The 25,724-nt window shown below is 41.3% G+C and overlaps 1 protein-coding gene across 1 annotated transcript in view; it reads right to left on the bottom strand.

The window, feature by feature from the left end:
• CHST9 (carbohydrate sulfotransferase 9) overlaps positions 1–23,808 on the bottom strand; it is a 95,163-nt gene extending 71,355 nt beyond the window's left edge. The window contains exons 1-2 of the mRNA XM_013940599.2: positions 23,700–23,808; positions 16,615–16,823 (exon numbers count right to left, since the gene is read on the bottom strand). Of these exons, the coding sequence (XP_013796053.2) occupies positions 16,615–16,714 (100 nt within the window). The 5' untranslated portion in view covers positions 16,715–16,823; positions 23,700–23,808. The remainder of the gene's footprint in view (positions 1–16,614; positions 16,824–23,699) is intronic.
• Positions 23,809–25,724: the final 1,916 nt, after the last annotated feature.

Genomic DNA, 25,724 nt, shown 5'->3' with positions numbered 1-25,724 from the left:
TCCAAACCTACAAAAAAAGTCTCTGTGATTTCATTTTCCAGTTTGCTTCAAAATATAAACGCCTATCAGGAAAATATAAGTGCAAATTGTTATGAAAGTTAATACAGTACCTTGCATCTATTTAGTGTTAAGCATAATCTCTTACAGCTTTTCTTCCCCCTACCCAAGCTTGTTTTTTTTGTTTTTTGTCTGTTTTTCCAAAATGTATGTGGTTAGCTAAATCGCTTCAAATTAGTAGCTCTACTTTTTTCCATTCACTCATCTCTCACATCTCAAAACTTTTATTCAGCAGTGACCATGCCGTCATCTTCCTCCTTAATTGTCAGATAAGAGAAGAAAGTTTAATTTCTGTCTGTGAACGTTTACCTAGCAGGTTCATAGCTAAAACGCCTCTGATGCCTGTTGGAGGTTCGGTTTCTCTGAGCAGAAGCAGCAAACTGGCACACCTCTTTCCACTAATGACAGGCAGCTTGTCTTAGAGGATCTGACCTGCTGCCATGCCATTTAAGCAGCAGAAAGAACAATGGCAATAACAATTAAAAAGTGCTTGAAAAGTTATTATGTTCCCAAAGGCATTGCAACTGATTTATCACCATCCAGAGTGAAGATTTAGTGCATCCAAAAAAAAAAAAAAAAGTATTCTATTTGTTATCCACACGTAGCAAACGTTTTGCCCAGCTCAGACTGCCAGCTTTATTTCTAATCATTGCACAGCAACACTGAACAAACATGGCATTTGGAACACTAGATGTTTTATATAAAAACACTGAAATCCTCACATATTTCTCTCCTGCTCAATATTAGACACTAGAAGATGAATGTTTTACCAAAAGCATGAAAAGGACATTCACCTAATCAAGAAGTGATCATTATTTCGGTCATGTTACTGACCTCATTGGCAGAGAAGTGCAGCTCTACCTGTGATTCATATTTAAAAAATGATAATCTTCCACTTAGGGAAAAAAGTGCTTTACACCCAACCCCTCCAAATGTCTAACAGACCTGTATAGAAACATCCCTCTTTGAAAGACTATTTACACGTCAGAACTTAATCTCAAAACAGCCATGAATTAAATAGATTCTACCCCTTTTTTAAATAATTAGAAAAAAGCATTCTCCAAATGACTACTAATTCTTTGACCCATACAAAACAAAGGTGATGCAATGAGTCATTCCTATGCTATGACCTTTGCTAGAGGAAAGCACATCACAGAATCACAGAATCACAGAATCGCTGAGGTTGGAAGGGACCTCTGCAGATCATCTAGTCCAACACCCCTGCTCAAGCAGGGGCACCTAGAGCACATTGCACAGCATCACATCCAGGCGGGTTTTGAATATCTCCAGAGAAGGAGACTCCACCACCTCTCTGGGCAACCTGTTCCAGTGCTCTGTCACCCTCACAGTGAAAAAGTTTTTCCTCATGTTCAGATGGAACCGTCTGTGTTTCAGTTTGTGCCCATTGCCTCTTGTCCTGTGGCTGGGCACCACTGAAAAGAGTCTGGTCCCACCCTCTCGACACCCTCCCTTCAGATACTTGTACACGTTGATAAGATCTCCTCTCAGCCTTCTCTTCTCCAGGCTAAACAGGCCCAGCTCTCTCAGTCTTTCCTCATAAGAGAGATGCTCCAGTCCCCTAATCATCTTTGTGGCCCTTCGCTGGACTTGCTCCAGTAGTGCCACATCCCTCTTGTACTGGGGAGCCCAGAACTGGAAGGTAACAAGGAAGTAAATACCAAAGTAGCCAGGGTGCTCTGCTGAGCCAGTCGCACATGAGTCACTTTACTGTTTTTAAGATAAATGACATTCTTACCAGGACAGAAGGTATTTTAGTGAACCAATGATACCATGACCTCTAGCGAATAATACTTCCATAGAATTAAAAAACATGATATAAAAAGATCACTATTAACCATCTCTAATACACTTAAGCTGGCCACTCCTCAACACAGGGTATCACAGGGGAGAGCTATCAGTCCAGGAGACACTGGACAAATTCATGGGAGAAGAAATAATCCAGGGCTAGTTAACACATCTCTGACCCTGAGTTATAAATCACAAAGTGCAAAGAAAATTCACTGAATTATTACTATATACTTGCCTTATTTATATAGTCTTTTTTAGGCGCTGTTGCTGGCTACAGTCAGAGGCAGCATGCTAACCTAGCTAGACCTTTGGACCTGACCTGGTTTAGTTTTATTTCTTATCTGCAGTCGGCTTTATCAAGTCTCTGCTCGAGATATTTGAAGCGAGCGGTGACCTCGTGCATCTCCCACTGCAGAGGGTGATCCTCTTGCTGCCACGCCACCCTCTGCTTAGTGCAAGTAGCATCTCTCCTCAAAACCACTGCTTTCCGGATTGCAGCAGCTTGAATGCCTCCCCTCAGCACCACTGGTATTCAGGCCATCAGATATATTAAAACTACATTACAATGTCCCATAAACATCCCTCATTAAAAGGATTATTTTTGAACCACTTGATTAAATTTTCCTCATTAGAAAAGAAAAAAAATCACAGGGATCCGATCTGGGCTTTTTGCTTTTCTTTGAGCTGCCGAGTTTGCTGCCCTTGGACAGGCAGTGTTTTCAAGGACTGAATGTCACAACACCATACCTAATTTACTGTCTTCCAGGCTCTGCCTTCCCTCCCTGCCTTCCAGCACTCCTCCTTGCCCCAGCTCACAGCACCACTGAAAGGCAATGCCCCCACGTACAAATGCTTCCTGCTACTTCCCATTAGATGTTTAGATGTCAGATCAGGCCTCATTCCCCACACCAAATATTTTAGTAGGAGGTGGAAAACATTCCTAGATAGCACAGTTTCAGATGAACATTTCTGATGACCAGGCATTTGGTATTATATGAAATACAAATATACTACCTATTTATCTACTCTGTTTTATTGTTACTTATTTAAGAACAAAATGTGACTGTCTAGAGCAATATAATCACCTGAAAACATCACCTTTATGCCACAAACACTTGTTGCACAAGAATATTATCAGGTCAGAGAAAAACAACAAACGTTGAAGAAAAAAATATTTTCGGAGTGACTTTGTAGAAATGCACACAAAAGTATTTATAATTGGTCAAACTTCAGTGTTGCTTTCACAAAAAAAAAAAAATCTTTTGGTAGTTTTATTGATTACTTGTATCCTCATCATGCTCTGGAGCACAGACCTTCTTTTTGGCACAGAGCAATCATGAGGAACGTATTTTTAGTTCTTACCATTAAAAAAAAGGATGATACTCCTACACATTCACTGTTGTAAGCCTCTACAAACTGCAGCTGCATTCATTTCTTCCAAATATTTGGAAGGCAGGAGAAGAAATAATGGCAGGAATTTGAGTTCTGGAAAAACTTGAAATATCAGGTTTCAAAAGCCAAAACCAGCATTTTGGCCAGGTTAGTCATAATGGACCTGCAATATCGATTCTGCATTTCCCACCCCTCATAATGGCTAACTGTGCAATGACGGTCTTCTACCAGAGTCACTGAAATGTGGCTTAATGATAGAGAATTTATCTAATGATTGATGTCTGAGAAATGACATAGTCAACGTCAAAACTATTTAGTGATAGCAGCTGTCAAGAAATAGAGTTGGACTCAAACAGTATGTAATCATGGAAAATACTAATGAGCACAATAAATAAGATATGTAATAGTATAAAATAAGTTTAGCAATTTCTCTTCTCATAATAGAAGTTAGAATTAAGTGACTGTAATTGCCTGGCTTCCTTGCCTTTCCTGTCATTGAAGAGTAAGAAACCATTCACTTTTCTCTGCCACTTTTGGAATTGTTCCCATTTTTCTATGGTTTACCACAGAAAGTAAACAGTAATAAAACAAATTTCTTAGCCAACATGTCAACTTTAAGCAGCTCATTACTGAACAGGCTGAACTAGCCTTTTTGATCCTTTCCTGAAGGTTTTTATTCTTTCTTACCTGTGGCGCTCAATGACAGCAAGAGACTGCAAGTTGACAACTGCCCTTGAAAAAAGCTCTGGGCTACCAGTTCTAGTTATATTCAGACAGTCCTCTAATCCAGAAGAAATATATGGTCTTCAGGCACAAAAAAATGCTAGAACAATAGCAAAGGCTTCATAGGTAGTTTCCAGTTTCCTCAGTTTTTAACCTTAACTCAGTCAAAAAACAAAACAAAAAACCCTTTTGCTCATTCGAGTGTACAAAACAAACCATGACAAAAATTCAGTTTTACAATTTGACCAAAAGCCCTTTTGCAGATAGAGAGAAAGAACGTGGAAGAAGTTTGTCTTGCACGTTAGAGGTAAACAGATCACCTCTCGAGCAATTAATACGAATACTTTAGGTGCATACTAGTCCTCACAGATTAGCCCATTTAAAACATCAAGATCAACCTCCAACTTTCAAGAGAGTTGATTATCTGTAGGATGGCATCTGTCATTATAGAAGAGGCTTTGTTTAAATCGACTCCCAACTGCAACCTAAACTATGCTTTATCTACAGCATATTAATCCCAGCTGCACAGTACATGTATTTTGGTAGCTGGAGAGGCAAGGCTGGCTCTACTTGCCTAGAATACCTTGAACCCACCTATCAGTCATAGCATCTGGCAGCTTCAGCCAGGTTATATTTATATGTACATCAGTCTTAAACCTGATGCCAATAGAGTTTCATTACCCTGCATGATCAATCATAACTTAAGGGGCAGTATACCTTAGCTATTTGCAGATTAATTTTACCAGAAAGGATTTTCTGCTCAGAGATTAAATAAATCATGACGTATTTATACTTCACTGTCAGTAACTGCCTCAGCCTACATAAGGCCAGTCTCATCTGCCTGTTCCTCTTCAAAATATATGCGCTGAAACGTGAAATTATAACAAAAAAAAGTAGAGTGAAATTAATTTTGCCACCTGTAATAGGCCAAAGCAAATAATAATAATAAAAAATATATATACACACACAATAATCAGCTCTGTATTATTCCTTATGCTTCACATATACTTTGCTCTCCCCCCCTCACCCCCAGGGTCAAACTCACAAGTGAGGGGCAAAGACAATTTCTTGAGACATTTATTATTTCCTTCCCTCTGCTACCACTCTCAAGACTGCAATAGCAAAACTCTGACGTGAGATCAAATGAAAGAAGAAAAAAATCATCAGATAATTCTTCTACAAATATATTTGTTTTACATTCTGCTGCTTCACTGAATATCAGTTAGTCAGGGGCCAGTCAACCAGCTCTCACTCTAATGATTTCACTCCTACAAGTAATTTCTTTAGTTATTAGGGACTATTCAAATCAAATGGACATTAATAATTCAGCACCTTCCATAGCAAAAGAGTAAAAAAAGAAAACAAAAATACAAGGAAATTCCAGTCCCTCTACCAATCTTCCTGCCCTGTTTTCTTCTCTCCTATCACAGAATATGGCACAGATTTGTTTCTTCCTAATGTCTGTATTTTACATATTGGATGATCTGTTAGAGGACTGTTAGTAGGCAGAAAAGGTTATACAGCTTGAGGATAACACAGGTGTTTTCTTATGTTCCTAGGGCAACTTCAGTCCCCAAGGAAAACAAGTTCCCATTGCCTTTATCAGTAACTGTTTTCGGGAGCTTAGTTTGAGTGCTCCTAAATGGCTTATAAATGAAGTAGACGTTCAAGAAAACTCTGATTCTTTGCCCCTACATCAAGAACAGAGCAGCAAAGCTTTCTGGAAAAGCAATCGTGATTCCTGGCCACAATTAGAGAAACACCAGAAAACAATGAAATGTACTGAATTATATAAGTAGCATGTTTAAAGCAATAAGCTGCATTTTACATAAAATTCAATTGTCATGTCCTACGTCAACAGTTGTAGCCCATGAGTTCTCAGGAGGTGGCAAGACCTACTGTGCAGTAACGAATCTTTTAGGCTAGCAAGGAAAAGCCAGGAACAAAGAGAAAAGCCACGAACAAAGAGAAACATAAACAAAACTAATGCATTAATGTGCATTTCCCTCATTCATCTTGCCGTGCTTCACTTGGAAAATGTATAATATACTTTAATATACTGTAGTATATCTTGTGGATATAATATTATCATAACACAGATTTCACTGAACTGCTTGGTCACTAAACTTTTTTTCAGAGCACACTAACACATTAATTACATTAATTTAAAATTATTTCAAATAAATAAATCTGCGTAGATTAGTGGAGCAAAAGGAGGGAAATCCTATCATCCCAGCTTTAATAAGCTTTTCATCAATAAATCCTCTCCTTTAACTACCATTGCTGTGAGGCCAAAGTTAGAATGAGTAAATTTGAAAAGTAAAAGGACTAACGCACAACAGCCCTGGAAGCTTTTGATTTCTTCCAAGCAGCCATCCTTTAACAAAAGAACAACAGCTTTTCTTACTCCGCTGTGCTCTCCAAAGCCCTCTACAAGGGAAAAGGTTGGTGGCGTTTTCCCTCCCAATGCCCCTCAATAACAGCTGCTTTGCTCTCCACTGACTACTGCTGTCCTTTAAGAGCACTGACTTGACATTGTGCCACCTCCGGTGAAGTCGCTGGGCCTCCCACGAAGTTTGCATAGCGTGCACACCACTATATTTTCATTCCTACTGAAATGCTGCCAGCATCAGTCGGCGTGGCTGGCTTCCTACGTGAATGAGAACCGTGGGAGTCTTGGAGCAACTCACACCTATGCAGAGAAAACACTTGCACACCACAGAGGGCAGACCTCTTAGGAGGAGATCCATGACCCCCAACCCTAATCCAAGAAAATGAGACCCTTATTCGAATTAAGGCTTGACAGCTCAAACATGGTAGTATGTTTGGAAATGATTACTGCTGTATCATAGCAGGAACATAACGTTATGTTTAAAAAATGAAGGTATGGCCAATATAGACCATTTTCCGAAAACACAATATGGTTATGCAAAGTCAAAGTGACCTCTTAGGCAAACATGATAGAAAATTCATGAATTTCTGGCAACTAAAGGAAGCATTCAGGAACAACTATATTTCTTTGTCTTTCTAGGATCTGTCTGTTCTTTTGAAAAGTGTAAGCAAGGATGCCAAATATGACCAGAAGTGAAAGAGAAAACTGCCTTTGTGAAGAATGTTTATGATGTTCATTATTTCCTATTAAACATATCTTCTTCGCTTAACAGACATATTTTATGGATGAATGGTGACACATCAGGCACTGATATTTTCCTCTATTTAACACAAATGAGTGCTTCCAGCTGCAGCTAACAGAGCTCATGCACCACATCTCCCTAGATGATCATAACCAAAACCAAAACCCCCAATCCCTCTTTCCTCTTGCAAATAACTTACCAAGAGGGGATATGCACATACATGGGGCACAACTGCATGACTCTAAATAATCCCAATTCAACTGAGCAATTTCTAAGTGGATGCTTGTATTAAAGTCTGTATTATAATATCTCTGTGGTAGAAAATACTACAGACCTTTAACAGCTACAAGTCTTCTTCCTCCATCTGTGCCATTATACATGTACAGTTGGGTAAATTCTTCTACTGCTAGATTATAATTGGCACTGAAATGACCTGCTCCATTCCAATCACATTACATAAAATCAATTAACACCACCTCTTCTTTCACCTGGCATTTGCTCACAGTGAAATTTAATATTGATTCTGATTATTCTTAACCTTAGGCTGTTCTTCAGATAGTTTTCTGAATGTTGCCCAGTGTTCATGACATGCACAAATGGCCCCTCGAGGTGCATGTCAAATTTTGTGGCTAATAGGCCATCACCCATTATGTTCTAGGCTAGTGAAATTCTTTGCCAGGAGACATGTATTTCCTTGTTATCTCTGTTTCCCAGGATGAAACCCAATTTTCCAAAGCCCACAACTTTCTTGGGCTTGTACATATGAAAATTAAAGCAGTTCTTAGGGGAAAGAAAAAAAAAAAAAGAGAGAGAGAGAGAGAGAGAGAGAGAAAGAAAATCAGGAGCCATAACCAAAAAGCCAAAATATTCTAATTATGTTATCTAGCACCCAAAGGAAAATCAAAATTGCTGGAAAAACTGCAGAATCACCTTCAAGGACCAGGCTCAGCTGCACCAAATGAGGCCTGGATCAAGACAGAAGTAAACAAATCACAATCCCTGCAGTCTGCTGGAGTTAAAATGCTAGACCTGATGCTTGACTGCTACTTAGATTGGGGAAAAGAAGAAAACAAACACAAGGTGCAGTTGTCTTTGTTCTGCTCTAGCAAGTTTTGAAAGTTAAAAGTATACTGCTGAAGTGTTTAATCTAGCAATTAAGAGAATTCCAGAGATCCTTGGGTTTTTTTTTTTGGGGGGGGGGGGATTTTGTTTGTTTGGGGGTTTTTTTGTTTTTAAGTCAGCTGATGGATCTGTACCTGACACTTCTCAGGTCTGACTGGTCCAAGGGAGGTCAGAACCACAGACCATGCTGGTTCACTTACAGCTTTTGTGAATGATATCTGGGCACAGCATGATAACGTTGGGCGGGAACAAGACAGGTCAGTGACAAGATGTTGCTGGAGGGGTGAATTTCACCTTGTGTGATTAGATGGATCCACAGATCCATAGCAAAAATACATGCACTTTTAAAACAAGAAATGGAAGACTCTTTTCTTTGGACAGCCATAGTATAAACAGGAACAAAACGACACTGGTCCATAAATCAAAGACTATAGTGAGACCTGTTTCATTCAATAGTTTCACTGACAAAGCCCAAGTCACTTCGATAGCTTCACTGACAAAAATAATCTAGCTACAGGAATCAACTGGAAAAAGGCATGACAGAAAATGCTGGGGATTTCAGGGAACATGGTGGCATTACTTCAGGCAGGCCAGAAGTTGCTTTAGTTGACCGCAGGGACAGTCCTCCACCGAAGCACGAGAGCAGCTGTCAGATGGAGGTAGCAACGGCATAGGCTTAACCAAGACAGACCTGCGGGTGCCCAGCCGCAGCGCCAGCTCAGCAGACCTGCAGCCTGCGCCAAGCGCACAGGACTGCACTCCAATGCCACCTTTCCAAGGGACACGGGCCAAGCAAAGTGCTCCTTGCTGTCGGCAGCCTGCCCCCGCCTCTGCACGCGCCAGACAGGGACATGAGTCCTGCAGCCTGTGGGCTGCCCAGCATGCTGGAGGTGGCAAAGCAGGCAGCCACCTCTCTGCCTCCTACCCCGCAGCAGGGCTGACAGTGCAACACGGCACAGCTGGCAAACCAAGGACTTGTGGTGGAGGCAAGCAGGAGAACAGAAAAAAGCACCCAAGAAGCAGTGAAAATCACGGGTTTGCTTTCCAATCCAGGACTACTTCCAGCATAACAGAAACAGAAAGGGAGTCCGAGTGGCAAAGGTTGTGTCTCCATCACTGTTAGAGTGGCCTGGCTCTGAAGCGAACTCTCCCAGCACCCCCACTTCTAGTGGGCATCGTCTGCTCAGTCCACAGCAGGTTTTGTGCATCTCAGACCGATTTTTTGCAACCAGTTGACACTGGTTACCATATATCCCACATTGCCATTCAAGGGGTTTCTAAGCTGCAGCATCCCTGAGGCAAAAACAAACAAACAAACAAACAAAACAAATAGAGAGTGACAAAGTACTTGTCAACTGCCTCTGCATCCCTTTCCTCTATTATTAGTTTGGAAAGGGCTAGCGTTTGACCACATGCCCTTTATTTTTATTTTTTAATTACATAAAATTAAGCAGGGAAATAATTACTAAAAAAGATGATGCAAAGTTTTTGAATCCTCTTTGCTTAGCATCCTTATTTTGCTCCCACAAACTGCAAGATCTTTACCATCCCTCAGACACCTTGATAACTGTCATATTGTCCCTTAGGGATGGCGCTAAGTGGGGTCACAGGAAGTTAGGGGATTAAGAAACCAAGTCAGGCTGAGTAGGCACAGTCATTGCTAGAGCGACGGACTGTGAATTTCTGCCTGGATTACACAGCAGAAGCCTACACAGTCAGTATAAACACAAAATAACTTGACTCAACGTGGCAGCAAGTGGCAGATTTATTTTGTAGTGGGTATCACACAAGGTTCCTAGAGGCCAGTGATACTTTTGGATTTAGTTACTGCAAGGAGGCTGCAATGTGGGAAGGAAACAATCATTTTGGGAGAGTTGGACTGGAAGGAGTGGAGTTCCTAAAGAACTACTGTAACAGATAAGTTAACAGATGAAGTTGCAAAGTATTGTTGCCAGTTAGGGCCAGCTAAGACTTTCCAGGCAGTGCAGGGCTCTGTTGCACATCTTCACTAAATCCAAATAGTCAAAATCCAATAGGATTGCCTGATTTTTTACTCCTTTGCTTTACATCAAGTGAGGCTGATATATGTCTGAGAACAGTTTCATCCATATACAGTGAAACACTTGAAGTGCAGCATGTTTTGCAGTTTCCCTGAATAATGAATATTCACAGTATTACCAAAAAAAAAAAAAACCTTTAAGCTGATTTGGTCAGTGACTCCCACTTTGGATAGAAATGCACACTGTTTGGAGGGTTTTTTTAGCCTAGCATTTGATAGGCTCTAACTCACTCTTCCTTTGTGGTGAAAGGCGGTAACATTCACTCCTACAGACATATCCACAGGGCTCAAGGTTGGAGGAGTTGAGAAGGAAAATGCTAAGGAAAATGCTATTTGCTGATGTGACATGAATCTTACAAGTTTCAGCCTGACAGTTATGAAATGCCTTCCACAGAAATACTCTAAACATGTGGAAACATTCTGTTTCTCAGAATACGCCATTAACAAAAATATGATGTAAAAATATAGAAAGTATACGAGGCAGTTGTCTGAGGCAGCAGGGACCCAGACCTGATGGCCTAGCTGATCATCACGGTGCCATGCTGCTTGACGATTGCCTTTAAAAGTACAAAATGGAAAAAAAAAAGTTTTCAAAAAAAGCAACATACCAAACAACAAAAAAAACCAAACTGTTAAAGGAAGCTTTTTTCTTCCTTGAACCCTTTGCTCCCTGAGACACACATCACAGTTTTTTCAGCTAAATCATACTTGTGGTCTGAAGGACATTAATCCCTTGTACATTGAAATGGCTCCCATTACCTTGTAACCTGTCTGCCTCCTGATCTTTAAATGTTTATCTCAAGGATGCTGCAAGATAAGCAAGAATCATCCCTAGTTTATAGCAATAACCTGCTTGCAGTAACACCAAATGAGTGAATCTGAAGCAAAAAGACAGAAACAAGGACTCGGACTGAATTTCATAACAAAACCTTCTTATTGTATAGTGATACACACTGACCACAATATATCCAAATATCTGACTGTGGTGAGAAAATAGGTTTTTGTCTTTAATATTTCTCCTATCAAAAGTCCCCACTCCAAGAAGGGAAACAGAGAGGTTACTAAAATTAGATAGATACATGCGTATATATACACACACACACTATATTTTAAAACAAATGTCAAAATTTCTGATTTTGTTCTAGCAGGAAACCAAAGTTTTCCCTTGGAATTTGCACTGACCACATCACTTGTTCTAACAGGGTAGTTTGTAATCAAGTGACAAATCAAAGTGGTTCAACATCAGACACAGAGGTGAACAGCCTCAAATGGACTCCAGCAGCAACCACTTGCTATTCTGAAAGTGTGCAACACTTAAGGAAAAAGGAACGAGTCAGGAACAGAGAAACTTTTCTCTCAAACTTTTCCTATTATTATCTCTAAATTATGACCTGCCATGTAAAAATCACATCTCCAGCCTTCTTGCTTTGTAAAGTTACATACATGCCTCCAAAGGTATTGCAATCATACAAGCAGTGCACTGAAGAGACAAGACTGCAGGGTTTCACTGCCCCAATGATCAGCGTTTAAGAAAAGGGCTCTCCAGAACTGAAGAGATGCTGCGAGCTGAAAGTTATTAAAAACAACAATAAACTCTGGACAATAACCGAAGGCTGATCACTCCACTGAATGACAACATATCTGTTAGAAAATTATACAAAAGTTAAATAACTGATATATTAAGCAACTACAATGTTTATGTGCATAATAGAAAGAATGATTGCTAATGGCACCATAAAAAGCAGCATTTACAAATGTTGTCTAGTTGTTCTGTTGTGGGGATCTGAATAACTGGAAGACAGTGTGAAGACTACTTTTAGATGTTTCGGATCCATTCAAAAGAGCACTTTGAAGACTGTGTAAGTGATATACAGCCTTCTCAGAAAAGAGGACAACCTACTTCATAAGTGTTCAAATCTCAAGTCAAAAAGACCCTCCAGCAGTAATTACAATAAAAATTCTGAAATCAGCTCAGTTATATACCTACAGCTAGAAGAAAGTTGCAGGAGTTTCTTTTAAAGTCCTATTTGAAATGAGGCATGAAACAGTATGTTCAGTTGTCTTCAGTACAATCAAAATATGCCCGACACCTTGTTAGAAGTAGAAGCCTGTGCTCTAGATAATAAGAAGGTTAGGTGGGCTGTCAGTAGCTTACATACAATAATAAATGAAATGCTATCAACTTCTGCTTAAACATGTTATTGAATATATAGCTGAGAGGAGCCCACAAAAGCCATCCATTTAGTTTCCTTGTGAAAGGATTAAAACATACCGCCAACTCAGAAATGCTCTTCCACAACATACTCCAGAAAACAGCATGGCAGGAATTTCTTTCTTAAAATTGTGATTTATAAAATTGGACCTAATATTTAGGTATAGGAAAGTGAAAAGTAAAATGAGATGAGATGCAAGATTGAGGGCTACTAAGCAATGAGACTTTGGAAGATCCTCATAAACATATACACAGCCTTGTTACATGCTGCATATGAATTTTAAACTTTGTTTTCTTAAAATTTGAGGGGGGGTTGCTTCTGCTGAAGATAGTGAGAGTCTCTACAATCACTAACTCTGAAAGACTGTTATTTCTCATACTGACCCTTTATTTGTTATGTTTTGACAAAATATTAGCCTCTACATGTTTCTTAATAGATTTTTTTTGTCCAAACAGAATTGTTTATTCCCTGCAGATTGCATCCATTAAAAGAAAAAAAAAAGAAAAAAAGAAAAAAAAAAAGGAAAACTGTTTTAAGCTATATGGTCAAATTCACTTAGTAGTATATCTGCGACTTGAACAAGAACACTATAACATGTCACCAAGAAGCATTTATTGATCCCATTAAAACTTCTTTTGTGCTTCAAGCCAATAATGAGACTTAAAAAACAAAAACAACAACAACAAAAAAACCTTACACACACAAGACACCATATTCTGACCAGAAGGATAAATCCTGAATAGACTCAGAAGAACAGCCTCATTAATAATAGGGCATTGTAAACAAGAAAGATTTGCTTTGCTGTATCGGTAGTGTTCTCCAGCTGAGTTAGCAAGACTCATGAACTACCCAAGACTTCTACAAAAGAAATATTTCAAGATCACTAAAAGAACTACATTATTCATCATTGATATCCATTTTTAAGCAAAGCCCTTTTCTCCTTTATTTACAACCCTGGTTTCTACAAATATACTAGTGTATTAAGTATTTACTGAAGACTGGCTGGCAAACCTATGACTTCTTTGTAAACAGTTCCCTTTGTGATTCATTATGCGAACTGTCATTTAAGCCATGTGAACATCACTCCATTTAGGAAAGATTTAATAAAAAACAATCCACACAAACTGCAAAGACTAAATATTACTGCGTGTATACACACATTCATTTGCCATTTACAGCCTCAAAAAAAGGAAGATTCTCCACGGACCCAAAAGATGCCCCTAGGCTACCAAGTCTGGCAGACATATTCTGACTTTAAAATAGTAGGACAAACACTAATAAGGAACAGCATATTACCATACAATTTTCTGATTTCCCACAAAATCTACATCTTACTGGGGATCATTCACATCTGAGCCAGGAAAGCCCGAGAAATAAGCATGAACACTGTAAACAACAATCAAGTAAAATTTAGTGTCTGTCCCAGGGATCTTGATTTACAGAGGCTCCATATTCAGAAGAGCAGGGTGGCAAGCAGCAGCACCTCACTGGTGCAAAACAGTTACTTTCCTAAACTCAAACGTAGCCAACTTTCCATCTTTCAGCAGCCAAATGCAGTCCTGACTCGTGCAGGTTTTGAGTAGGGCACCATGAAAGATAAAAATAGTTCTGCCTACAAACGGGCTTGTCCCTACTGGCACGCAGAGTGGCAGTTCAGAAGCACGAGGCACACTTTCCAGTCCTTAATGGAACACCAAACCACATGCCCTGACACTTGCAGATTAAAACTCTAGCTGTCTTGCAGCTGTGTGACTACAGATACGATTAAAGGAGCACACAAAATCCTAAAGATACTTGTCCATTTGGGAGTCTCCAGAACTGCAACAGAGTTCATCCCCACAAAAAGCCACAGTGTGGAACACATGGCATGAAAAACACAGCAGCAGAGAAAAAGGAAAAAAGTGCAAAATGCCCATAGGTAAACTAGGGCATATTGTAAATATGCAAATATGTTTTATTTTGTAGCAACTTGTAAGCAGCATAAAGACGACTGGGGAGACAAAGATCACTAGAGAATTGAGCTGCAGAAGGTTTAGAGGAGATACATGTGTCTGAAATAAAAAAAAAAATGGCTCTGTATGTGTTAAATTGGAAGAGAAACAGGAAAGAGCAGACACCAAAGAATGATTTTTCTCCATGCTCTTTTTGATGGCAAGAGCTAGTCACTGTAGAGAGAGTCAAAATGCATTTTTTTGGATAGGGGTTCTGGCTGAAGTGCTGTCACAACAGCAGTCCAATGAGATAAAGGGCCACTCAAAACTACAGTTACATTTAAGGTAATTACTCTGCTATTCTCTGATTGTTTCTATGTTGTTGTTAGGGAAACATTTTCACATACAGATAATGACTTATACAAGCAGCAGCCTCTCTCCTGAAGAGCATCGTGGCAATACATCAAAGACAAAACTCCCAAGAAAGCATCTGGTTGACCCAAGGTACACAGTTTTTAGTTTAATCTTCTAATTTCCCCTTTATTTTTTCCTGTTTCTTTTCACTGGTACATGCACAGACACAAAAGGAAAAAGGGGGAAAACCACACTGAGGAAGAGAAACAAGGAGCACTGCAAGGAAAAAAAGGTGAACTTCAGGACAAGAAGAGATGCAAGGAATGTGAAGAATGTTAGCAAGTAAATAAATCAATAATCTACAAGCATCATCTACATTCCTGAACTAACTTGAAAGTGAGGATATTTGCCCTTTACATTCCTGACAACAGTAGACATTTTCAAGGAAGACTCCACCTGCAGTTCTACATATTCCTGTCAACACCCTAGTATCAAAGGGAACATTTCCAAGGAGAACCAATACTTCCTCTTTTAACATTTTATTTTTCTTGTAAATATGCTGGACAAACCCAGAAACATTAACAGGTTGAGAGGAATGAAGTGATCATTACACTTACTTGAAAAAAATCAAGATCAGTGTCAAAGAGTTGCAGGGATAACAAACTACATTTCCGCCCCCTTTCTCTGCCCTCTAAAACACAGCTTAGCTTACCAGAGTCTAACAGCTTTTACAGAATAAAAGCACAGACCAAGAAAACTGAATGACTAAGGTGGTTTCACAGATGTATTTCTTCACAATGGTTTCAGCATATTATAAAATAAGAGTTGTACAGAGGCAAAGGAAGCTGAGCAATTGAGACAAGAGGACATAAAAGTCAGTAGATCTTAACAAGTTGGGAACATTCCGTATTTTTAATGGTGAAAAAAAAACCTAAAAAAAATATACAACTAAAACTATGGCTATGTCATCAAGTAATTTGGTACAAGCAGAGTGGATCAGCAGAGTGAAACAGCTGGTGCTGAGGTCCTAAAATCCACCCTGTAGATGTTTCGGGGGGGGGGGGGGGGTTTACTTCAAACTAGCTCTAGACTGGTCCTGCAAGCTGAGCATCCATTAGAGGCTGAAGTGCATCTCCTGTTTTAGTTTCATCCAAAAAGGAATCCAGATCACCCTATGGTTCATACCAAAGCATGGTAAATGCGGACAACAGACATTCAACTCAGAAGCCTAATCCTGAGCCACGTGCTAACAAAAATGTACCTGAATTTTCCATATGCCTTTGATGTTATACATAGAAAAGGCTTGTCAAGTCCAGTATCTAACTCTGTCTCAAAAACAAAACAAAAAACCAACAAACAAATAAACAAAAAAAAGAAAACAGTATAGGATGATTCCACATGAGCATCGGTGCCCAGAAGTCCACTTGTGCCTACAAGACGTTGCAGGAATTCTACCAAAACTCCTTTGCCCCACAACACGGGATTTAACAACCCCCCCCCCCCAACACACACACACACAAAAAACCCTGGCCTTCAAAACTGGCCTTGCTTGGCTTCATGCATACAGAGTACATTTTTACAACACAAATGAAGCTGACACCATAAGATTAGGTACCCGGGGGCATCTTATGTGACTCAAGAAATTTCTTAGTAGTTATATGAAATATAGAAATTGAAACAAATCTGTTGCTAATCCCATTCTACTGCCAAACAAGGAAGACTTCTCCCAGCTATTCACACATACTCAAAGCATTTTTTTTCTAAACACAAATCATCTTTAAAGTAACAGATGCAATTAGTTGAAAAAAAACCTACTGTACCTGTATGCTGCTCTTCAATCCAAGCTTGCAGATACATGAAGAGGAGTAGACCAGCTACTCCAAACATCAGTACAGACACAAAGACTTGTCTTAGATTCATGACCCTACCAGAGGGCTGCTCTTCAGCTTTCAGAAGGACGCATGGTTCACTTTTCACAAGTTTTCAGCATGCCTGCATCTTCTTCAGTACCTTTTCCTGAGACGCTGACCTGGAATAATAGGAGATGCAGTTAGTTCTTATGTTACTTTATTCGCCACATCAGAAGCGGTTTAAACAGTGTACAATATACAAGGTGCAACTCTTATAAGCTATTACTTCTAACACTTTGACTTCTATTCTGAATCTTGACAAACTTTGTACACCTCGACGAGCTTGAAGCAGAAGTTTCTGCAGATACCATTTCACCTCCATGCAGATGGACACCACGTTCTAGGACGACAGAGGGTGCCGACACTCCAGACATTACACCAACACACCCCTGCCCACAAACTGCCACGGTTTGGGAGCTGCAGCAAAAGCCAGAGCCCTCCCTAGGCAACCCGGGTGCATGCCAGTGCTACCAAACCCATGCAAGCAGCAATCCAGCACCTTTGCCGCTGGAGCTGGTGCAAGCAGCCCTTTGCACATGGAGCAAGAGCTGTGCAGTCACCCTTGCACAATGGCTCCGCTCATAATGCCTGCGCACTGGGGAGCTATAACTAATGTTTACCTGCAAACATGAATCAAAAAAAAGAAAAAAAAACAACACCAACCTTCCCCAAGCCTGCAAAACCCAGCATCAGGTGATATCAATAACTTGGCCTGCAGAAAGGGAATTAATGGATTATCTTTTATACCCAGCCAGTCTGCAGCAGAGGAAAGACTCGTCAAGAACCTGTTTCTTCCCCACTAATGGCAGTGGGAATGAGATCAAACATAAAACCTTGCCAAAAAAGATTACTGTATGGCACAGCAGAGGATCCCAGAAGAAGGAAGTAATTTATCTAATGCACCGCACCTGCCACTAAGGAGTCATAAAATTTAGTTTATAACAACAGAATACAGAAGACACTGTAGAATATATATTAAAAAGAACTTCTTAACCCAAACCAGAACGTGTTCACCTCAAAAGCAGGTTACTAGGAACTGAAGAGCAGCTGTTAAACTAGTCTGCACAGGCTGGGGGGGTGGAATTCAACACAGTGGCCACCCTTGTAAGTGAGTATCTGATATAAGTTTCTAGTAAAGTACAACAAAGAATGCAATGAAAAACTTAAGCTTTTAAAGGGCAATAGTATACTGAAAAATATTTTAAGGAGAAGTCTACCGAAAGAACAGAACTAACCTACATGCACATTCTAATAAACACAAAAAGAAAATGCAGGCATTTAACAGTTATCCCCAAATGTAAGAGTACTTTGTGTTCCTAATAAAAGTTTGTATTTATATAATTTGGCATTGTCACATATCTGATTGTTGAGTTTCTAAAAAATACACATACACATAAGGTTTAATAGGAACATCTATTAAAAATAGCTGCTGAATAAAAATAGTAACTACATTTTCTAAGAGACAAAAGATTCCAACAACCAAATGGTATTCAGAACTTACAGATTTTTTTCAGTTCTATGCCATTAAAAAAATATAGTTCTTTATGAAGCACAAACTGGCCTGCAAATCTGTTGCTGAAAATGTAAACCACACTTCTAAGTATTTATCATTTTATATACAACTTTTCTGTAGTTGGATAGATAGCTAAACATTAACAGAACATAAATGGAAGTCTTTTTCCATATAGGTCACGAAATAACTAGTTCAAAAATGGAACACGGAAGGAAGGTAAGTAGGTGCTTTATTCCCTGTAGTTCTTTCTGCCTTACTTCTGCAGAGATGGAATTCCCTACAGAAGGCATACCCATTTCCTATGTACCTATGCTCCCCACGTACCCGTTTGCAGCTATTCTTATGATGCATTTCATTGAAAAGCAGCAGTGAAAACTGGATGAAAGAAAGGAAAACACTCGGGGAACGCCTTGTGAAATGCCTTTTGCCTGGGTGGGGGTAGCGGTGTCTCCTTCCTGCCAGCTCTTTATTAGCTGTTATCGCTTGCACCTTTTCCTCCAGCACTCCCAGACTTCCAGGCTTCCTTATCTATGCTAAAAGGTTTGCTTGGGCCTGCGCTGCCAGTCTCTGCACCTAGCCTCAGTCCTGCAGCAAACAGGCGGTTTGCAGGTCACCAGAGCTCGCTCTGCTAACCAGAGAGCAGCTTTCCAGCACAATCAATGCTTCAAGAACACTTATAGTTAAAAGCACAAACAAATAAAAACCTCTTCTGTTTTTTTTCCAAACAAAAGCTATGTTGTTCACATAACAGGACATCGACAGCATCTGGATTAAAAAAAAAAAAAAAAAGAAGAGAAGAGAAAAGAAAAGAAAAAAGAATAAGACATTTGAATACTCTGCAGGTCGGAATGAATATCTTTGAAAGAAACAAATTAAACTGCAGGTACCAGAACCTGGAAATCAGTTTCTTTTGGAAAAGCTATTTGGGATTCATAACTTTCTTCTTATAAAAAGCAAGCAATCCAGACACTCATGGTGAACACTGGCAGGCTTCCAAATAAGCCCACTTTGCAATTTTGTCACTTGTTTCCATCCCTGACTCTCTGCGACTCTCACTTGTGTTTTCAGCTCTCCTCTCCAAAACAGTGTCCTTGGGTGGGCAAGAAATGCTTCCTCAAGCCACACCGGTGATACTTTGCTTTCGCTATCTTGGCCCGTAGCCCCATGAACATGCCAAACGCGTGCAGGCTGGCACCACTGCTCTCTCCAGCCACTTGACCTCATCGTCCCTGCCTGCCCTGCCAGTGCAAGCGCTCGCAAGCCTGCGCAGCAACACTCAGCAAACTGATCCCGCTGAAAACTGCTCCAGAAAGACAAAACGGGGACCTTGCTGCCAAAGGAAGTAGGCAGACACTGGTCTACCAAGCTACAGCCTCTAAAGGATTTACCCGAGGAAAGTGCCTGCAGCTTTTTCTTCAGCAATCCCAGCTATCATATGCATTCATGGCACGGGATGGCTTACAGGGGATGTATAGCTGAGGTGGCCCAAACACCACCAAGGTGGCATGCAGTACCAGCTACAAGCCTTGCATTATCATTTTTCAGACACGTGGTAAAAATCAGCAATGTCAAGCAATTTAATACATTAGTACAGAAATTATTTTTTTCTACACGGGTAATTTCAGTTTTGAGGGGATGAGAGTTCCTCAAAAAAAAAAAAGTAGTTCAAGATGCATTCCCTTTTTTTTTTTTTTTTTTAACTATAGAAGAATGCTAAGGGGAAAAAAAAGAACCCTCTACAGCCAATTTATCTCAAGCAAATAGTCACATCCCCAAATAATAACACTACCATCACAGTCACTACAATTATCTTTTTATCAGGAGTTTACATGCTAGTTGAAATGAGTTTGACCTGTTAAATTTAAGTGAAACCATATTCTTTATGTTCAGGCCAAGTTTAAATTAAGATTAATTTTAAGTAAGACTACCTATTTTAGCATAGGCCAGACAATAAATACATTAAAATACCCTGAAATTTGAAGATGCTCTGCTACCTTATAAGATTTTTTTTTAATGGCTTTTCAGTCTGAATAAGTAGTGAAACTTACTTACCACAGTGATTTGTCACCCACATATGAAAAAAAATCATTGAGGCATTAAAAGAAAGTCTAGGTGTGGGAGTCTTCTACTAGAACTTTAAAAAATGGCCACACAGCACTAACCAGTTGGCTTTTCTAGCACTGAAAGTGGAGATTGTGCATAACACTTCCCAGCATCCTGGGAGAGAGCAAATACCTGCAAAGATTCTTTAATCAAGACGAATACTCCCTTATAGCTGTGAAGGAAGAGCAAACAAGCAATTACTTTGAACTTAAGTATTTCCAAAAGAAAAATCCACATGGGGGTTCAATGTCCTAACTAGCTGTAAATCTTTCTTTCTCCCCAGTCCTGGGCAACACAGCTCCACTGGGCCATAGCTAGACAGCATGCCTGCTATAGGGAAAATAAATGCAGCCTAGGAAACTGATGTGTCCTGCTTACCTCCACTGAACTCAATTCTTTCTTTAGCCCAACCTCACCCATCTCTTTTTTTTAAGCATGCACCCTAGTGTTCCATCTGTTTCAACTTGAACTTGCACAGAGAATGCCACAACGACCCAGGTACCTCAAAGTTTCAAGTCCTTTTGACTATTTGAGCGATATTGCCGTGCATCATTCCTATCCATCACGGAGGCACAGTTATTGTGGCAGACACAACATAACACGCCTTACTTGACAATACAGAGCTTTTTGCAGCAAGAATTTAAAAACCTGACAAGTTTAAAATAATTTGGCCTCAAAAGTGAATGATTAAATTCCATTGTCAGATTTCCAAGTTTCAGGAATCCGCATTCCACTAATGTACAATTGCTGCATTTTTCCCTTTCGTGTTTTGGGCCCAGTTCAAAGAGGCACGCTCCTGTATAAGGCCAACACAAGCAAATGATATCACACGGCTACCCAAAATGAGGAAGAGAGCACCTCCTGCTTTTGGCACAATTTCTCATTTCACTAGATCATCCACCTTTCTCTTCTTGACAAGCAAATACACTTGCAGCTGAGGAGAGGCACCTCCCAGGGCCATGCCATGCCAGTGAAATCCAGCACTCAAGTACCACTCCTGGCTTCTTGGTATTTCACGCCACACACAAAACTCATGGCACTTGGTTGCAATATGTCTGGCTAACGTAGAACTTCCTTGCCACTCTCCTCCTCACCATCACCTAGTTCACAGATCAAAAATATACAAAAGCAAAGTATTAGTTTGTCTCAGGAACTATCTAGAAACCCTTCTTTTACCTTCCCTTCCGTCTTCTTTTCTTGAAAAAAAGATGATGAAGATCAGTGGTTAGTCAGCAGACTACTGATGGAAAAACAGACTCTCCTTATAATGGTCAAAATATTCATGTTACTGCAGGTTACCACAAATACTCACTCACTAGCTCGGCATCTCCTTAGACACACCTGAATTAATAAAAGCAAAATGGAAAAAGGATACAGAAAACTACCGCAACCCTTTACAGCCTACACCCATTTTCCCTTCCTGCCTTCTTTACCCCAAGAAGCAATACATCTTCTCATGCCTCCGCTGGAGTATCATGACAGGGAAATTTTGCACTGAGGAATGTCCTCCTGGACACTGGCCCAGGCTACTTTCAGCTCGGGCAGCAAAAGGAGACAAGGATATCTTAGTACAAGGCATCCCCTCCTCCCTTACTTCTCATCTGTTTGCACATGTCCTACTTCACATGTATCCTCCAGGATCACCTTTCCACCTTTCACACATCAACTTTCTGGCTTCACAATAAGCGTGAAGGCACAGCCCCAGCTTTTAACAATGCTCACGCAGTACCTCCTATCAGGCAGTGGTTTATTCCATTGGTAGCTATGAATAAACATACAGTATTGGCCATTTTCTCATTCCAGCAAGTTAAGTGGAGTATTATAGGTGGGTGAAGTCAAAGTCCTTACAGAAGTTTTCATTAAGTGCATGACCAGATCAAGATAACCAAACTCAGTTCTGCTAGGCAAGTTACAGGAATGAACCTGGTCAATATAAACTCTGACCACAAAAGAACAGTAATAATGAAAACAATTATCATAATGTAGCCCTTCCGATCCATAGGACCCTCTGGGGGAGGGGTGTATGGTTAGCTATCTGACAGGCCTCGCTGCAGGGGCTGAGAGCAAGGCAGCACAGTGATAAATGTCTCTGCCACCCCCTGACAGACAGGGCTTCAGTAGCTGGTGCCAAAGAGGGAGAAAAACAGCCTGTCCCGGCCTACTGCCAACACCTCAGCAACTTCATACCCTGAAGAACCACTTTTAAGAAGGTTGTGTCCAAGTGTAACTGAAGACACCATCTGGCCTGCAGAACTTTTATCACTGGCAATAACATAAGATTACTACCTACTGACCTTGCAAATCCCATTAAGAAAAATTTGTTACAGAGTTCCATAAGACAAAAATAATGAAATCTTCTGTGCGAAATAGGTAGGGACTTCCTTTCAAAGGAGAGACTTGCTTTAAAAAGTGGACATCCTTCCCTCACCCACAGAAAACTGTAAAACAATAAAGCCCCTTCAAAAAAAATAAAATTAGAATTAAACTTTCAAGAACAATCAGGAAACTCCAAACATCAACATCACCAGAGCACCTTTCACCCAGCCAAGTCACACATATTTAATATTTTTCTATTTCACTCTCCCTTATTACATAGCAGACCTCAATGTTGTTACAGCAATTACATTTTGTTATTAATGCACTTTATAGCATACATGTTATACAAAATAAATAATATGACAAAGTAAATATGTTTTGCATTTGATTTGGCCATTTTAATATATTAAATCCACTAGTTTCTCATTACTCCTTAAATATTTTTCTGAAGAAAGAACTCACCTTAATGAAACAATAGACAAAACATGACTCATTTTAGTAAAGAAGCACGTATTGGTTTCTGATGCCATTAAATCTTTCTGTAGGAATTGCAGAAGGTGACTGAAAGCAGTCCATAGTACCTGCACTGCTTCTGAGTACATTCAGCAATACAGCAACTTCCTTGGTCCTCCTCCTCAAACATAAATCCTATTGAACCGCAGATCATACTAATTGAATCTGTAGAGCAACTGTCAGCCACTTGCAGGTTAACTTAAAGCTGCAGTTCTAATCATTTTTCATTACAAAAACAAACAAAAGCTGTGACTGTATTAACAGATACAGATACATGCAGAGTAGTCATACATGTAAGCAGCAGCATATCAACTTCTTGAGAAGTTTTGCATGCTTAAAGAGAAAGGAGAGGATATTCCAGCGGTACTGAATATGCCGGTTTACTTGAAAATTCAGTATCAAGGGTGTCGTTCTACGGCTGCATGAGACCCTCTTACACTTGAAAATAAAAAAAGGATTATTTTTCATAATAGCTCCAAGTCAGGAGGGGGGGACGCTACTGCAGTAAGCACCTGAGCACAAAGCCAGGGCTGGCGGGCTTAGCTCTTACCTGCCTCAAGCGCAGCGTGCAGTAAGCCAGCAGTCCCAGGAAAGCCACCTGGATTACGGAAAGTTAAACAGAAGCAGGGCTCAGAGGAAAGCAACTTGATGGCTCTGAATCTGATGGCTCAGTAGGGCTGGAGATGGACTTTTCCTCCCCGCCCTTAGGATGGAGGAGACTAGAAAACGGACGGTGCCAAAAGCAGGATTTTCTTCTAATTTCGCTAAATTCAAATAAGGGATCCTGTTTATTGACTGCAGTGAACCCATGCGTTATTAGTATGCCAAGTGGACCTGTGCTCTGCCCCAGTCACTCACTCCGCTGCTTAAAAATGTACAGGCAATACTAGCTAATTTTTTATTTTGCAGACAAGCCCTGAATTCCAGATTTCTGTTGTGCGACGACTGGGGGGGGGGAGCGAAAAAGTTGGTACCGCCGCGGATCGCTGCCTTGCCCGGTGCCACAGCAAAGGAGCTAAAGGATCCATTTAAACTTTTCAGGCTTGGTCCCGACCCCGCAGCACGCGGGGCTCCTAACGCCACCGCCGCGCTCAACCCTCCGCGGCCGCGCAAATCCCCCGCGGCTCGCCCCGGCGGTGCCCGCGCAGGGGCTGCCGGAGCCCCCGCAGCTGCGGCCGCAACGCGGGGCGCAGCGCAGCGCCGCCCACGGCGCCCGCGGAGCCGCCCGCGCAGGGGCGAAAGCGCTCGCTGTGGGGCCGGGGAAAACCCCGCCAACCCCGCGCCCAGCCCGACCGCGCGCGGGCGGCCCCGCGGGCCCCTTACCTGCCAGCCCCCGCGGAGCCGCTCCGCGCCGCGCCGCGCCGCTCCCCCGCCTGGCGGCCGGCAGCGCTCCTCCCCGCGGCGCCCTCGGGGGGCGCGGGGCGGACCCCGCGCAAGCTGCGCGGCGCCGCCCGCGGCCGGGGCTCCGCGGGGCGGGGGGAGCTCGGGGAGGCGCCTCTGCAGCGGCGCGGAGGCGCGCAAACTTTCGCCGCGAAACTTTCGGGCCGGGCCCAGGGCTGGACGAGACACCCCCGCTCCCCCCGGCCGAGGCAGGTAAATGAAACACTTCCTCCTCCGTCTGCCCTTTTGCCCAACAAAGCCCATGTAATTATAGGAAGAGTCTTTCCATTCCCTCCTCAAAACTCCTCTGAGATTACGTGTTTTGCTAACTAGTTTTGTTTGTTTTTACATATCCATCGGTAGACTCTCCCTACGCAATCAACCGAGTGCATCTGAGCTGCCAGGTAAAGGCTGTGGCAAGTCATAACTGGATTTAGCTACTAAAACAAGTGGTATTCCTACATAAAACCTCATTGTCATCTATAGGAAACAGGAATAGACAACCAAGAAAACTATTTACTTAGTGCTTATTAGCAGTTCGTATTTGTTTTGCAAACATTATCAGCTAATTGTGACAATAGTCCAGCCATGTAGGCAAACGACATTATTTAACAGGCGCTTTGCTTTGCTTACATTTCTTCAAGGACTTGCTCTAGTTCCTGCCAGGGATGGGGTAAGCACAGAGGAGTTCCGACTTCCTGGAGCTATGCTCAAATCACAGTTATCTGCCTCTCTCCCCTCTAGGGTTTTACTGCAGTGCTATGTCTCTAGAATTACTCCAGGATTTGGTTCTGAAATACTCCCTGACTCGCTCTCCCATCCCTCACTTGTGGCATAAGCCCTTTCTTGGAATAACAGCAATGTAACACTTCACATTTTTACAGCATCTTTTATCCTGACAGATCTCAAATCATCTCACACACTGTTACAGGCAGGGCACAGGGATCGCTTCTCCAACCAGCAAAGCACGACCACCTTTGGCATGAAGCTTAACATCGCCAACTGGCCCAAGACAACTTGGCAGTCAGTAAAGAGCCGTGCATTACTCTGATTTCCGGAGGGATTCAGCTAAGCAGAATGCAATTACCCCAGCCAGAACTTAGATCCTGGGGATAACACATGTTCACAGCAAAACGCTTCAGGCTCTGAAGCAGCCACAGGCAGTCAGGACCTGTGCACGGGGGTGTTCCCTGTG

The sequence above is a fragment of the Apteryx mantelli genome, chromosome 2, assembly GCF_036417845.1.
Source record: "Apteryx mantelli isolate bAptMan1 chromosome 2, bAptMan1.hap1, whole genome shotgun sequence".
NCBI lineage: Eukaryota > Metazoa > Chordata > Aves > Apterygiformes > Apterygidae > Apteryx > Apteryx mantelli.
The sequence above is the reverse complement of the archived record's forward strand: the minus strand, read 5'-3'. Positions and strand labels throughout refer to the sequence as shown.